This window comes from Heterocephalus glaber, unplaced genomic scaffold (assembly GCF_053883595.1).
Source record: "Heterocephalus glaber isolate CG9 unplaced genomic scaffold, H.glaber_assembly_v1.0 deba00001431, whole genome shotgun sequence".
Taxonomy (NCBI): domain Eukaryota; kingdom Metazoa; phylum Chordata; class Mammalia; order Rodentia; family Bathyergidae; genus Heterocephalus; species Heterocephalus glaber.
The window spans coordinates 3,669,770-3,684,213 of NW_028258295.1; the positions used below are offsets into that span (position 1 = coordinate 3,669,770).

General features: G+C 35.7%; 1 protein-coding gene across 1 annotated transcript; it reads left to right on the top strand.

Moving 5' to 3' along the window:
- The first annotated feature begins 12,547 nt into the window (after positions 1 to 12,547).
- LOC101722318 (olfactory receptor 10D3-like) lies at positions 12,548 to 13,583 on the top strand. Its single transcript, XM_004870929.2, has one exon. It carries the CDS (start codon positions 12,548 to 12,550, stop codon positions 13,481 to 13,483), a length of 936 nt encoding a protein of 311 aa, XP_004870986.2. The 3' UTR covers positions 13,484 to 13,583.
- The last annotated feature ends 861 nt before the right edge of the window (positions 13,584 to 14,444 follow it).

A 14,444-nucleotide genomic window follows, 5' to 3' on the forward strand; every position in this document is an offset into this window, starting at 1 on the left:
ACTCTCTTGGTGATTTCTTTTGCTATTCAAAATCTTTTAAATAAAATGAGATCCCATATGTTGATTCTTTGTGCTAGTTCACGTGTGACTGAGGATTTGTTCATAAAGTCTTTTTCTATGCCAGTGTCTTCAAGAGTTCTACCTAACCTATTTTTCAGTAGGTTTAGTCTTTCTCTTTTAATATTTATATTTTTGAAACATTTTGATTTTTGTTTAATGTATGATGAAAGTTATGGGTCTAGTTTTAATCTTTGTCAAGTTGAAACCCAGTTTTTCCAGCACCATTTATTAAAGAGGCTATCTTTCCTCCAATGAGGGTGTTTGGTTCCTTTGTCAAAGATGAGATGGCTGAGTGTGTCTGGCATTGTTTCTACATCTTCTAATCTGTTCCACTGGTCCTCAAGTCTGTTTCTTTGTCAGTACCATGCTGTTTTTATCACAGTGGCTTTGTGATATAGTTTCAAGTTGGGAGTTCTAATACCCTCTGGAATGTCTCTGTTACCTAGAATTGCTTTTGCTATTCTGGGTCTCTTCTTGCTCCAAATGAATTTTTGGATTGTTTTCTCAAGGTCCATGAAGTATGCTGCTGTGGTCTCAATTGGAATTGCATTGAATCTATATAGCAGTTTTGGAAGTATGGCCATTTTCACTATATTAATCCTTCCTACTCAGGAGCAGGGGATGTCTGTCCATTTTCTGATATCACCTTCTATCTCTCTTTTCAGAGTGCTATAGTTTTCAGAGAAGAGGTCTTTGATTTCTTTTGTTAGGTTGATTCCTAGGTATTTCAGTTTTTTGGATGCTATGTGAAAGGAATTATTTGCCCTATGTCTGTCTCAGTGAGTCTGTTATTCGTGTAGCGGAAAGCTATTGGTTTTTGTGTGTTGACCTTGTAACCAGCTACTTGACTGAATTTGGTTATTAAGTCTAGAAGACTTTGGGTGGGGTTCTTGGGGTCTTCTATATAGAGTATCATGTCATCTGCAAATAATGACAATTTGACTTCTTCAATTCCTATCTTTATTCCTTTTATTTCTTTCTCTTGTCTAATTGCCATGACTAATGTTTCTAGAACTATATTGAACAAGAGTGGTGATAGTGGACATCCTTGTCTTGTTCCTGATTTGAGTGTGAAGGATTTCAGTTTTTGACCATTTAGTATGATATTGGCTGTTGGTTTTTCATAGATGGCTTTTATCAGTTTGAGGTAGAGATCATCTATTCCAATTTTTTGTAGGGCTTTTATCATAAATGTGTGTTGGATTTTGTCAAATGCTTTTTCTGCATCTATGGAGATAATCACATGGTTTTGTCTTTGGCTCTATTGATATAGTGTATTACATTAATTGATCTGCATATGTTAAACCATCCCTGCCTCCCTGGGATGAATCCCACTTGATCAGGGTGTATGATCATCTTGATGATCTTCTGCATTCTATTTGCCAGTATCTTATTAAGGATTTTTGCATCTATGTTCATGAGTGAGATTGGCCTATAGTTCTATTTTTTCATTGTGTCTTTCTCTGCTTTGGGGATCAAGTTGATGCTTGCTTCCAGGAATGAATTTGGCAGCATTGATTCCCTTTCAATTTCGTTGAAGAGTTTAAACAGTAGTGGCAATAGTAAATCTCTTATAGAATTCAGCAATGAAGCCATCAGGGCCTGGGATTTTCTTAGTTGATAAAATTTTTATTATGTTTTCAATTTCATTGGTTGATATTGGGTTGTTTAGAATTTTTAGGTCTTCTTCATTCAACTTTGGTATTTCTTATGTATCTAGGAATCTGTCCATTTCTTCTGTGTTGTCCATCTTATTGGCGTATAGGTTCTGGTAGTAAGTATTGATGATCCTCTGGATTTCTGCTGGGTCTGTTGTAATTTCACCCTTTTCATTCCTAATTGCATGGATTTGGGCCTTTTCTTTCCCTTTTCTGATAAGTTTGGCTAAGGGTTTGTCAATTTTGTTGATTCTTTTGAAGAACCACCTTCTGGCTTCATTAATTTTTTGTATCGTTCTCTTAGTCTCCATTGCATTGATTCCTGCTCTGATCTTTATACTTTCCTCCTTTGTATGAGCTTTGAGTTTTTCCTGCTCTTCTTTTTCTAGAAGCTTGAGGTTCAGCATCAGGTTGTTTAATCGGGCTCATTCTGTTTTCCAAATATGCATATTCACTGCTATGAATTTCCCTTGTAAGACCACTTTCATTGCGTTCCATAGATTCTGATATGTTGTATTGTCATTGTCATTTAATTGAAGGAACTGTCTGATTTCTTCTTTAATTTCCTCTGTGACCCATTGGTTATTTAGAAGTGTGTTGTTCAATTTCCATGTTTTCCTGAAATTCTTGTGGTTTTTTGCCATTGATCTCCAATTTCATTGCACTATGGTCTGATAATATACAGGGGACAACTTTAGTTCCTTTGCACTTACTTAAACATGTTCTATGCATGAGAATGTGATCTGTTTTGGAGAATGACCCATGTGCAGCTGAGAACAATGTGTATTCTGATTTTGTGAGGTGGAACACCCTATAAACATCTGTTAAGTTCATTTGTTCAAGAGTTTAAGTGAGTTCTAGTATTTCCTTACTTATTTTTAGTCTAGTTGATCTATCTATTTGTGACAGTGGGGTGTTGAGGTCCCCCACTACAATTGTATTAGTGCATATATGACTTTTCATGTCCATTAGTATTTGTTTTATATAGTTGGGTGCACTAGTGTTTGGTGCATAGATATTTATGATTGTCATCTCTTCCTCTTGGATTCTTCCCTTTACAAGGATGTAGTGCCTTTCTTTGTCTCTCTTAATCAGTGTTGGTTTGAAATCTACTTTATCTGCAAAGAGGATAGCTACTCCTGCTTTTTTTCAGGTTCCTGTTGCATGGAGTATTGTTTTCACCCTTTAACTTTCAGTCTATGAGTTTCCTTTTGAATTAAGTGTGTTTCTTGTATGCAGCATATTGTTGGATTTTGCTTCTTGACCCATTCTGCCAGTCTATTTCTTTTGATTGATGAATTGAGACCATTAACATTGATGGTTATAACTGAAACGTACTGACTTGTCATTGTCATGACTTTTTCTTTTTGTTGGGTTCTCCCCCTTTACATTTAATTTCTTGTCATGCCAGATAGGTTCATTCTGCTTTGTTTCCCGGGGTTGTGATCCTCAATGTCACTTCCTAGGATATTGTGTAAAATTCTTTGGAGTGCTGGTTTGGTATTCATGAAGTTCCTAAGGTACTCCTTGTCATGAAAGTTTCTTATTTCTCCATCCATTTTGAAAGATAGTTTTGCAGGGTACATCAATCTGGGTTGCAGGCTGTTTTCTTTGAGGGCTTGGAATGTGTCACTCCAAGCTCTTCTTGCCTTGCTGGTTTGTGTTGAGAAGTCTGCTGTGATTCTGATGGGCTTTTCTTTGTATGTAATTTGTTTCTTTTCTCTAACTGCTTGTAGAACTTTGTTCTTCTGTTGAGTTTCTGGAATCTTCACAATTATATGCCTATGTGTAGATTTTTTTTGATCAAGGCTATTTGGAGTCCCATATGCCTCACTTATCTGTATGTCAAGTTCTTTTCCCCTGCTTGGGAAGTGTTCTGCTATTATTTCTGTGAAGAGTTTTTTTTTTATGTTGTCTGCACTCTCTCCTGTGTCTTCATTGAGTCCAGTCTTATGTTATTCTTCTTTGTATTGTCTAGCAGCTGCTGGATTGTTTTCTCGTGTTCCCTTACAATTTTAAAGCAATTTTTCTTTTCCTTGTCACTAATTGCAATCTTATCCTCTATATCTGAAATTGTCTGCACATTGGCTCATTCGGCTGTGTAGACTTTCAGTGGAGTTTTTCATCTCTTGGAAATCTATTTGCATCTGTTTTATGGATTCCATTTTTTCCTATGTTGGGATTCCATTATGTTCCTGAGCTCCTCTCTGGATTTATTAAGCATGTCTTTCACTACGAGCACAATCTCTGCTGTTATCTGAGAAATTATTTCTGATTTCATTTTTTTCAGATCCTCTTTTGTTGCCAGTTCAGTGGGTCCAGGTGGTTGAGTATCAGAGTGTTCCTTCTAATTTCCCTTTGGGGTTGCTGTAGGTGATCGGGAAGTCTGGTTTTGAGACTTATTAATGTGTCTTCTCATTTTCACCTGGGGTTGGGGGAAGGTGCTGTTGGCTCCCATGTGGCTCACCTCCTCTGAGCTGGGAGAGGTGGGACAGCAGCTCAGAAGCCCCTTCCCCTGGGCCGGGAGTGGTGGGCTGGATGGTGGCCCAGAAGCCCCTTCTTCTGGGCCAGGAGTGGTGGGACAGCAGCTCAGAAACCCCTTCCTCTGGGCCAGGAGCAGCAGGACAGGTAGCAGCATGGATGGTGGCCCAAAAGCCCTGTGGGCTGGGAGTGGCTTGACTGATGGTGGCCAGGAAGCCCCTTTCTCTGGGCCAGGAGCAGAATGGAGGTGGCTCAGAAGCCCCTAACTCTGGGCTGGGGGCTGGGGGACTATTTTTTTGTTGTTGATCGTGTTTTTGGTTTAATTCCTGGGTTGATGCTTGTATATTGAATAAGCTTGTATATTGCTTACTGTGACTTTATTGCTAACATTTGGAAACCTGAGTGAATAGCTACTTTTCAGATTGTCTTCCAGGTATAGATGGCCTTTGTGTTTTGAGTCTGTAATGGCTCTTAGTTAATCTCAGTCTTGGTATACCAGGAAGGATAACCAAATAGAACAATTATAACACTTTGGCCAAAGCAATACAATCAGCATCAACAATAGTATCAAATATTATACCTTCCTAAACAGGAAAATACAATTAAAATATCAAGTAAATTTAAGTGAGAGAATTTAACTAGATCAGGAAATATAAGAATGGGTCTGAAGAAGATAAATATAAATAAATTAAGCTTTATTTGCAGAATTGATTTAAAAACTTGGGACAATTGTGAAATAGAGAAACTTTGAGCATTAGTCAAAATAATGTAGAAATTGGTTAGACATAGAAATTACAACATAATGAGTTTTTATTTCTTTTTTCTTCAGTTAAAAAATCAATAATATACCAGGTATGCTAGAGCATGCCTGTAATTCCAGCACTCAAGAGGTTGAGACAGGAGGATTTCTGTGAGTTTAAGCTCAGTTGGGTTACATATGAGTTCAAGGCCAGCCTGAACAACACAGCAAGGCCTTGTCTCAAGAAAATAGTAATATAAAATACTAAATATAATGTTATATGTGATGTATTTATTTTTAAATATTGTGTAAAATGCTGTCATGTGCCACATAATTATATTTCAGTTAGTTACACACCACAAGTATGATTGTGGTTTCATAAGATTATAACTATCTGAAAAGTTCCTTGCAGGCTGGAGATTTAGTTCAGTGGTTCTGGTGCCTGCCTTTGAAGCGCAAGGTCCTGAGTTCAATCCCCAGTACCAAAAAAAAGACAACTGAACACATGAAAAGTTCCTCACATAGTGACTTTATATCTGCCTTCATACCTGAACACAGCATTTTTCTCAAATGTTTGTGCTGGTGTTGTTGTAAACAAACTTAATAAACTTCTAGTTTATAGCACATACTATAGTTTCCATTATAGACTACTTGGTAATGATAATGAAAAACTATGTTACTGGTTTATTATATATTTAAAGTGTTATATGATTCTCATTATTTTAGAGTGTATTTTTACTTACAAAAACCTTTACCATGAAATAGAAAGCTATATAACACAGTAGCAGCATCATTCATTTGTGATTACCTCTAGAGGTCATGTGGAATAATTGACCTGCACCCTCTAGGTGTACCTAAATACAAACAACGGCAAAACTGCCTAATGACATATTTCTTGGGATATGTTTCCATTTTGAGTAACATGTGATTGCACATTTTGTCTTATATTATTCTTATGAGAACATTTAATAAAATTACATTATTTATATGCATTTGTTATTGGCCATGGTAAAACTCTGGCTCTATTGTCTTGACCCAAGAAAAAGAAAGGTCAGGCTCACAATAAAATGATCTGCTATTTCTCTCTGGACTCCTTTGTCTCTGCATTTGGTTTCCATGGGGACCTTTTTCAACAGGGCCTGGTGATTCAGCAGCAGACCAATGCTGGTTCCCAGAGCCCTGCAAAATGAGATGTAGCCCTGGTATTTGGCAGCATCAATCACTGTGTTATACCACATAGACACTCCTGAAAGAGGACTTCCAGAATTGCTTCAGAAAGTGGCCAGAAAAATGGGATTAGAGTTTTTGAAGTGAGTGGTAATATTTTGAAGCAATTTAGTTGGAATGTGTCTTTTATTGCATTACATTTTAAAAATTTAAGCATTCACTGTATTTTCAATCACCTTTCATTTCCAAATATAATTAGTACAGTTGCATATTCCCCCACTAGCTCATTGTGTATGACATCTTCCCTACATGAGCAAATGGTGCCTGCCACTAGGATACAAGTTATGAATAGTATTTAGTGAAGGATATCATTCAACAAGTCCTACAGTCACAGGACTGAAGAGATTATGCATCTTATTAAAATGAAATTAAGGGCATACAAGGCTAAATACTAGAAGGAAAAAAAAATCTCAAATTCTTCAAACTTATGTGAAAACTGCTCTCAAGTCGTTCATTTTCTCCTGTAGCTCTCAAACTGATTAATCTTCCTACCATCACACAGTTATCAAGGTTACAGTTGCCAGTTAATAACTCAACTTGGTTTAAGCAACACTTTTTTTATGATTTCCTTTAGATGATTTGTGAGAAACTGGATTTAAAAAATGATGATAGCAAATGGATACTTACAGAAACAAAAAGTTTATAAACAGAAAGAATAAATATAGAACCATATAGGTTTGTGATGTCTGACACACGCCCTTTCTGCAGTATCTGCCTTCCTTATGAGAACACCTTGTCTTAGGAAGAAAAAAAGAAGAGAGGCCTGATTGTCTCAAATTTGTGAAGTCATGTTGGATAAAAATGAGTTAGACTCATCTGGAAGACTGGAAACAGAAAAACAAGAAACATTTTCTAGAAAACTCAGAGAAGCAGCTGTTAAAGGAGAGTGTTAGCAATGGATGGTCTACATTCAAAGAGTGACATTGCTATCTGTGGAGTGTGGGAGCAGACTGCTACCCAGGATGTTCTGAGCTGTGTAAAGCAGCGTTTTCAAATTGGGGGTTTGAAAACCTCTCGAGATTTAAAAAAAAATCTGAACACTACAGATATTAGCAAAAATAGCAATGCAGTACTCATGCAATACGATTTAAAAGCAAATACATGTGAAGGAAAATATTGTGATATATTTTTCTCTAAATAAGTCTTCCTGAGAGCATCTGTGTGTGTGGTTTGAATAACAAGTGTATTTAAGTATCTCGGAATGTATGCTCCTATTTTTGTCACCTATTTGGTGATAATATGCAAAAATATTGTAATTGCTTACATTAACCATTGCAGTTTTGTCTGTATTCTTAACCATTTATAAATAATTTATACCCATATTTGACTAAAGAAGAAAAATGATATTGAAATTAAAATCAATAAAACAATCAACTAACATTAATAATAAAATTCAGCTCATACTGAACTTAAGAAATTGTATTCAAATCAAATTCTAGTATCTCAAAGAAATAAGACATCTAATGATAATTTTATCCCAGATTTTATTTTTCTGATGATATAGACAATGTATCTGATTACTACAAAATTTAAGAAGTGTTTACAAATAGAAGTCTGAGTCTTTTACTTAACTTTTTTTGAACTGAGGTGTTAAATTGTAAATATAATGTGCTGAGTACTGATTTTTGTCCATTTCATATGGTAACATGTAATGAAATTTTAATCTGTCTTTTAAAGTCTATTTGGTGACTAACCCACATATGAAATTATTAAAATTCAATATTTAAAAATTATATATCAATAAAGTATGAGTTCTATTAATGAGAGTGCATTTTTATTAATTAGCTATGTGTATGTATTTTTTATGTTGTTTATATTGTAATATTGCAAATGAATTTACTAATATAATTTTACATTTATTTTAGCCAATTTTATAATTATTTTGCTATAAAATACTTTTTAAATGTTTAAAATATAAATTAATAAAATGTTAATAAACAGCATATCTATTAATTAGAAGTACTTCGTGTAAACTTATGCTGACTCTATTTTTCTAGAAGTTTATAATAACTTCAACTATTTCTGACAGAAATGTTTGAAATTTCAAAGGAATAGTTCTTGACTTCTTTGATAGAAGACAAAGGACAGATTCAGGAAACTTTTTTGTGAATGGTTGTATAATTTTTTACTTTTTTAAATTAATACTTTACAACAGCTTATTCCTGATATATAATTCAGGAAAGGTCATGTTTAAAATAATTCTTAGATAGGGATGTAAACTTTGCCAATTGATAAAAACTATTGAGGAGCCTAGTAATAGAAACTATATTTGCAAATGAATATAATAGAAAACCTAGTCTGAGATATAGAAAAACTGTCTTATTCCATTAAGAAATTTGTTAAAATCTGCCATAGATTTCTTGATAACAGCTATTCTTTCTGGAGTGAGATGTAATCTCAAAGCTATTTTAATTTTCATATCTCAAATTACTAGTGATGTTGACATTTTTTTCATATATTTATTTGCCATTTCATTTGAGAAGTGTCCATTCATTTCAGATGCCCACTTTTGGATTGGGTCTTTTTTTTTTTTTTTTTTGGATAGATTTTGTTTCTGTCTCTTTTTTTTTTTGGTACCGGGGATCGAACTTCGGTCCTTGCGCTTGCGCAGCAGGTGGCGAAACCACTGAGCTAAATCCCGGCCCCTTTAAAGATTGTTTTTTTTTTTTTTTTTTTAGCTGGAACCACTGAGCTAAATCCCCGGCCCCTGAATTGGGTCTTTAAATTTGTGGGTGTCTGATTTTTCAAAGTTCTTTATAGATTCTAGATATTAGTCCTTTGTGGAAGAGCTGGCAAAAATTTTTCCCACTCTGTGGTGATTTTCTTTGCTGTGTAAAAGCTTTTTAATAAGATGATATCCTAGTTGTTGATTTTTTTGTAATATTTCCTGTGCTATCAGGGTTTTGTTCATAAAGTCTTTGCCTATACCTGTGTCTTCAAGAGTTCTACGTATTCTCTTTTCCAGCAGATTTAGTGTTTCTGTTTCAATATATAAATCTCTGATACATTTTGATTTTAGTGTAGCGTATGGGGAGTGACATGGGTCTAGTTTTAGTGCTCAGCATGTGGAAAGCTAGTTTTTCCACTGCCATTTATTAAAGAGCCTATCTTTCAAAAGCCGACAGGGCTGTGGGTAAAAAGGAACCCTTCTTCACTGTTGGTGGGAGTGTAGACTGGTGCAACCACTGTGGAAATTAGTGTGGAGATTCCTCAAAAAACTAAAACTAGAGATTCCATTGGGCCCACCTATTCCCCTTCTTGGTATCTTCCTGAAAGAATGAAAAGCATTATACCACAGAGATATAAGTACATCCATGTTTATAGCAAGACAATTTGTAGTAACTAAATCTTGGAAACAGCCCAAATGGCCATCAACTGATGAATAGATAAAGAAGATGTAGATTTTTAATACAATGGAGTACTACTCTGCCACAAAGGAGAATGAGCTTCAGACATTTATAATTAAATGGATGGACCTTGAGACCATATTCTTAAGTGAAATAAGTCAGACACACATGTTTAAAAATCACATGGTTTCCCTGATGTGAGAAACCACAAGTGTAAATAAGCACTAAAATGCATAATTGATATTGTGAAACAGAAAGAAAATGTTCAAATTGGAAGAGGAACTACGAAGGGAGGAGGGGGAAAGAAAGGATGGAAAAAATATGAAAAGAGGGAAAAAATGGAAATAACACTTTTGTAAATAAGGAGGGAAAGAGGGATTGAAGGGAGGGGAGAAGGATGGGAAGAAACAAAAATCAAGATATATCATGTACAGGTACCATTTTCCTGTGATGAAAGTGATCATTATGTTCATCTAAAATGAATAATAAAACAGATAAACCCAGCTAATTAAAAAATCTTCCATATACTGTTGACACAAATAATAGTAATTTATTTTCTCATAGCTTTGGAGACTGTAAAGTCCAAAATCTTGATTCCAGCAGGGATTTAGGGAGCATATAGATAGCCATGTTCTTACTGTGTCCTCATATGGTGGAAGCATGTCAGTGCAGAACAGGGAAAGAAAGGAGGGGGTGTGTGTGGGAAAGAGAGAGAGAGACAGAGACAGAGAGAGGAGAAGAGGGAGAGACAAACAGGGGAAACAGAAGAAGGAGAAGGAGAAGAAGAAGAAGAGGAAGAAGAGAAAGAAGAGGAAGTGGAGCAGGAAGAAGAATATTATTTTTCTTGTATAGAAGAAGAATTATTTTTCTTGTATAGAAGGGGATAGGAGCTCTATCTTTCCCAGCTCCTTTAACTTTAATAACTTTTAAAGTTCCTGGTTTTAATATACCCTAATGGTGGACAGGGTGTTGGGATTTTGACATCTGAATTTGGCTAAGAGAAAATTCAATGCATAGCTAGAACTTTGGGGAAAATGAGATTAATGTGTTTGAAATTCAGTATAAAAAGAGTAATGTAATTCTTCATTTCAATAATACATCCTTACACTGAGCTTCCACATGAGTTTCCACATATTCCTAGAATTGGCTTGTACCCCTCACCTGTTCTCTTGGGTGAGTTATCCAAACAGAAAACATACATTATGTCCATTATTTTTATAGACAGGAATGTCACAAAAGGGAGGATTACTGTGTTCTCTCTTGGCTCCAACATGTACTAATTCCTAATTACTCCCTTTGCTCTGCTTGAATAGGACCCACTCAGGCTTGCAAGCTCAAGGACTCTGGGGACATTTAAATTTTGCATATAAAGAAACAACACATCTATTAGTATCTTGGAAAACATCTAAGCAGAAGAGAGAAACACATTCAACTTTATGTCACTTATATGAGTTTATTTAGCTAAGAAGAAAAAGCATTCAGTATCATGGGAGGAAGACCCGACTCAGGTTTAAAATGTGCTACTCAGGGCAATTTTGGACTATTATCCTCAAAAGACAGATAGACAGATGGTAAAACAATCAAACTTCTTTCCTGTAAGTTGCATACATGCCATCTTCATTGCTTTTTTAACTCTTCTTTTACAATTCATATATCCAATGGTGCGGAGCATTTAGATTCCTTAGTTAACAAATCTTCCTGTGGTTCAGGATGAACAGGAACTTTGGGCTATTCTTGAATTGTTCCTTATAATTAGGAATATGGATTTGAATCAGAAATATTTAAAAAATGGGAACTGTAAAGAAACCTACACCTGATATCATCAGTTTAATTCTCTCTGTGAGCTCTAAACACCAAAACTTTTTGTGAGAAGTACAGAGTAAGTTTAACTCTTGTTTTCAGTCTGATCATCCAAGTACCATAAAAATAAAAAAGAAATTCTAAGTGTTCAGTGGAATAGGGCAAAAGAGCAAAGGTAGGTGATTAAGGAACTTTAAGACGTTATTTGGGGATATCGCTATCTAACAGTCCAAGACAAGTAAGTGATATCCAATTCTTTCCAGTCATTGACTAACTTGTTTCATTCTTTTGCCATTTATTGAGAATCTATCTATCCTGTGCCAGACGCTATCTTTGCTCTAGAGGTAGTCAATAAACACTAAAATATATTTCTCTCCTAGATTTTATATTTGTCAGTGTGTGTGTGCATGTGTGTGTGTGTGCTTCAAAGATGCAAAGACAGCCTGATTTTCCATCACTTACTAAAGAGGAATAGCAACACTTTAAATTTTGACAGAAAAACGCAGTTAACAATGTTTAACAAAGTCAGCAATACCAACAATCTATCCCGGATATGGTAGTGTAGAAAGGCTAATGCCAAAATAAAGATTTGCATACCTAATTGGGCTCTTTACTAACTGTCTTAATTTAAGAGAGTTGCTTAACCTTTATACTAGTCAAATATTTTCTTTTCTCTAGATATACCACAAACTGTTATTGCAAAAATTAAGTGAACTTAGTTCACATAGAAATGTTTTGCACCATAACACAGTGATTGTTTAACTTTCCCTATGACTTATTTTAAAATACTGAAAAATAAAATACAGTATAATTAGTGGTGATTCACAAATATAGTGATTCTCAAGCTGACATTCTTATTCTCAGAAATATGAAAGAAGCCCTTAAATGATTCTGAGGCCTGATATTCCTCTACTGTGTCAAAGAAACAGCATATATTTCTCTGGATCATGTTCTACTCTTTAAAAATCCTTGATATAGTATTTTAAAAATATTTTGCAATAAGAGATATCTACAAATGCAATCACTACAACAAAACTATTGCTGAAGTAACTATCAAGTTGTGCATGACAGGTCCATTCCAATTAAACATCCTATAACTTGGATCAGTCTTTCTATAATTTAGAACCAAGAGATGGTCACTTACATTTCATTTTCCAAGTATGTTCCCTCATCCGAAGTAAGCCAGGGAATTCCCCCATGACTTCTGCTTTCTCTTCTTTCAAAGACTGCCTCTCATGGATGTGGAGAACTGCTCAGTTGTAACTGAATTCATTCTTCTGGGAATCCCACACACACAGGGGCTGGAGACAATGCTTTTCATCTTATTCTTGCCTTTCTATGCCTGCACCATTTTGGGAAATTTGTCTATCCTGGTAGCTGTTATTGCTTCTACTCGCCTTCACACACCCATGTATTTCTTCCTGGGGAACTTGGCTGTGTTTGACATGAGTTTCTCCACTGTGACCTGTCCCAAAATGCTGCTCTACCTTGTAGGTCTGAGCCGGCTCATCTCCTACCAAAACTGTGTCACCCAGCTCTTCTTCTTCCATTTCCTTGGGAGCATCGAGTGCTTCTTGTATACTGTGATGGCCTATGACCGCTTTGTTGCCATCTGTTACCCTCTGCGATACACGATCATCATGAATTCCAGGATCTGCTTGGCCCTGGCTGTGGGCATATGGCTTTTGGGGTGCATCCACTCCAGTGTCTTGACCTCCCTCACCTTCACTTTGCCATACTGTGGTTCCAATGAAGTAAGTCACTTCTTCTGTGATATCCCTGCACTCTTGCCCTTGGCCTGTTCTGATACATCCTTGGCACAGAAGGTGAGTTTCACAAACGTTGGCATAGTATCCCTTGTCTGCTTTCTCCTAATCCTTGTATCTTACACACGAATCACAGTCTCCATTTTGAGCATTCATACAACAGAGGGCCGTCGCCGTGCCTTCTCTACGTGCAGTGCCCATCTCATAGCCATCTTCTGTGCCTCCGTGCCCATCATCACTGTCTACCTGCAGCCCTCACCCAGCCCAATGCTGGAAACTGTGGTTCAAATTCTGATGAATCTGGTAGGACCAATGCTGAACCCTTTGATTTACACCTTGAGGAATAAAGAAGTAAAGACAGCCTTGAGAAAACTATTATACAGGACAGGAGAAGCAGATGGATGAATGCATGACTCTCGGATTCTTCCTACCATGGGATATGAAATTTCATTCCAGAGTCCTCACATGTAACATGAACTAGGAGTTTTCAGCACATGTTGAGTGTTGTGCACCATTGTATATATAAAGAAAAGACAAGCATAGTATTTTGATGGTGAGAATAGCTTCAGATAAAAGAAAACATTTCCATACCACAAAAATGATAACAATAATAGATTATCTAATGTGTAATTTATATTATCTAGGTTCTATTGATCCAGTTTCAAAGTAACATAGTCTTTTTTAAAAATTAATTTTATTGGTACATTTTAGGTATATGATACAGTTACATTTATCATTGGAAATTTGCACCTTTACATAATCTCTCTTGGTTCTTATTTTTTCCCTATTCCCCTGCCCTCCCTATTTACAAAGACTTTGTTTCCATTTTTTCATTTTCTCATATTGATTCCATTCCCTTCTTTCCTTTCCCCTGCCTTTCTATTGTAAAGAAATTCCTGCCACTGGATGGAAAGCCTTACCTTTCCTATGATTTTCCATAGTTTTCTAGATTTATTGCCTCCAGACTATGTGTGAGATAAGGAAGCATGGGAAAAAGACATTTAAATAACTTATTGAAAGAGTAATGGAGTCATCTTTATTTAAATTTTATTGGTACCTTTTAGGTATATAATATAATGACATTCATCATTGGAGATTTGTACCTTTACATAATATATCTTGATTATTATTTTTTCTTCATTTCCTGCATCTTTAATATTAACACATTAAATGATATTTTAAAGACAAAGTGTTCTATTCTTATTCCTCATCTGCCTGGACAGAGAATAATTAGTCATCAAGGGATGTTTCCCTCTATCTTATCTCTAGCTTCATGTATGATTTCTCTCCTTGAAGTTTTCTAGGCAAAAAGGATTAGCTTCAATCCTAAGGAAATGAAAAGCACAGTGACTCATATGTTTGGGTC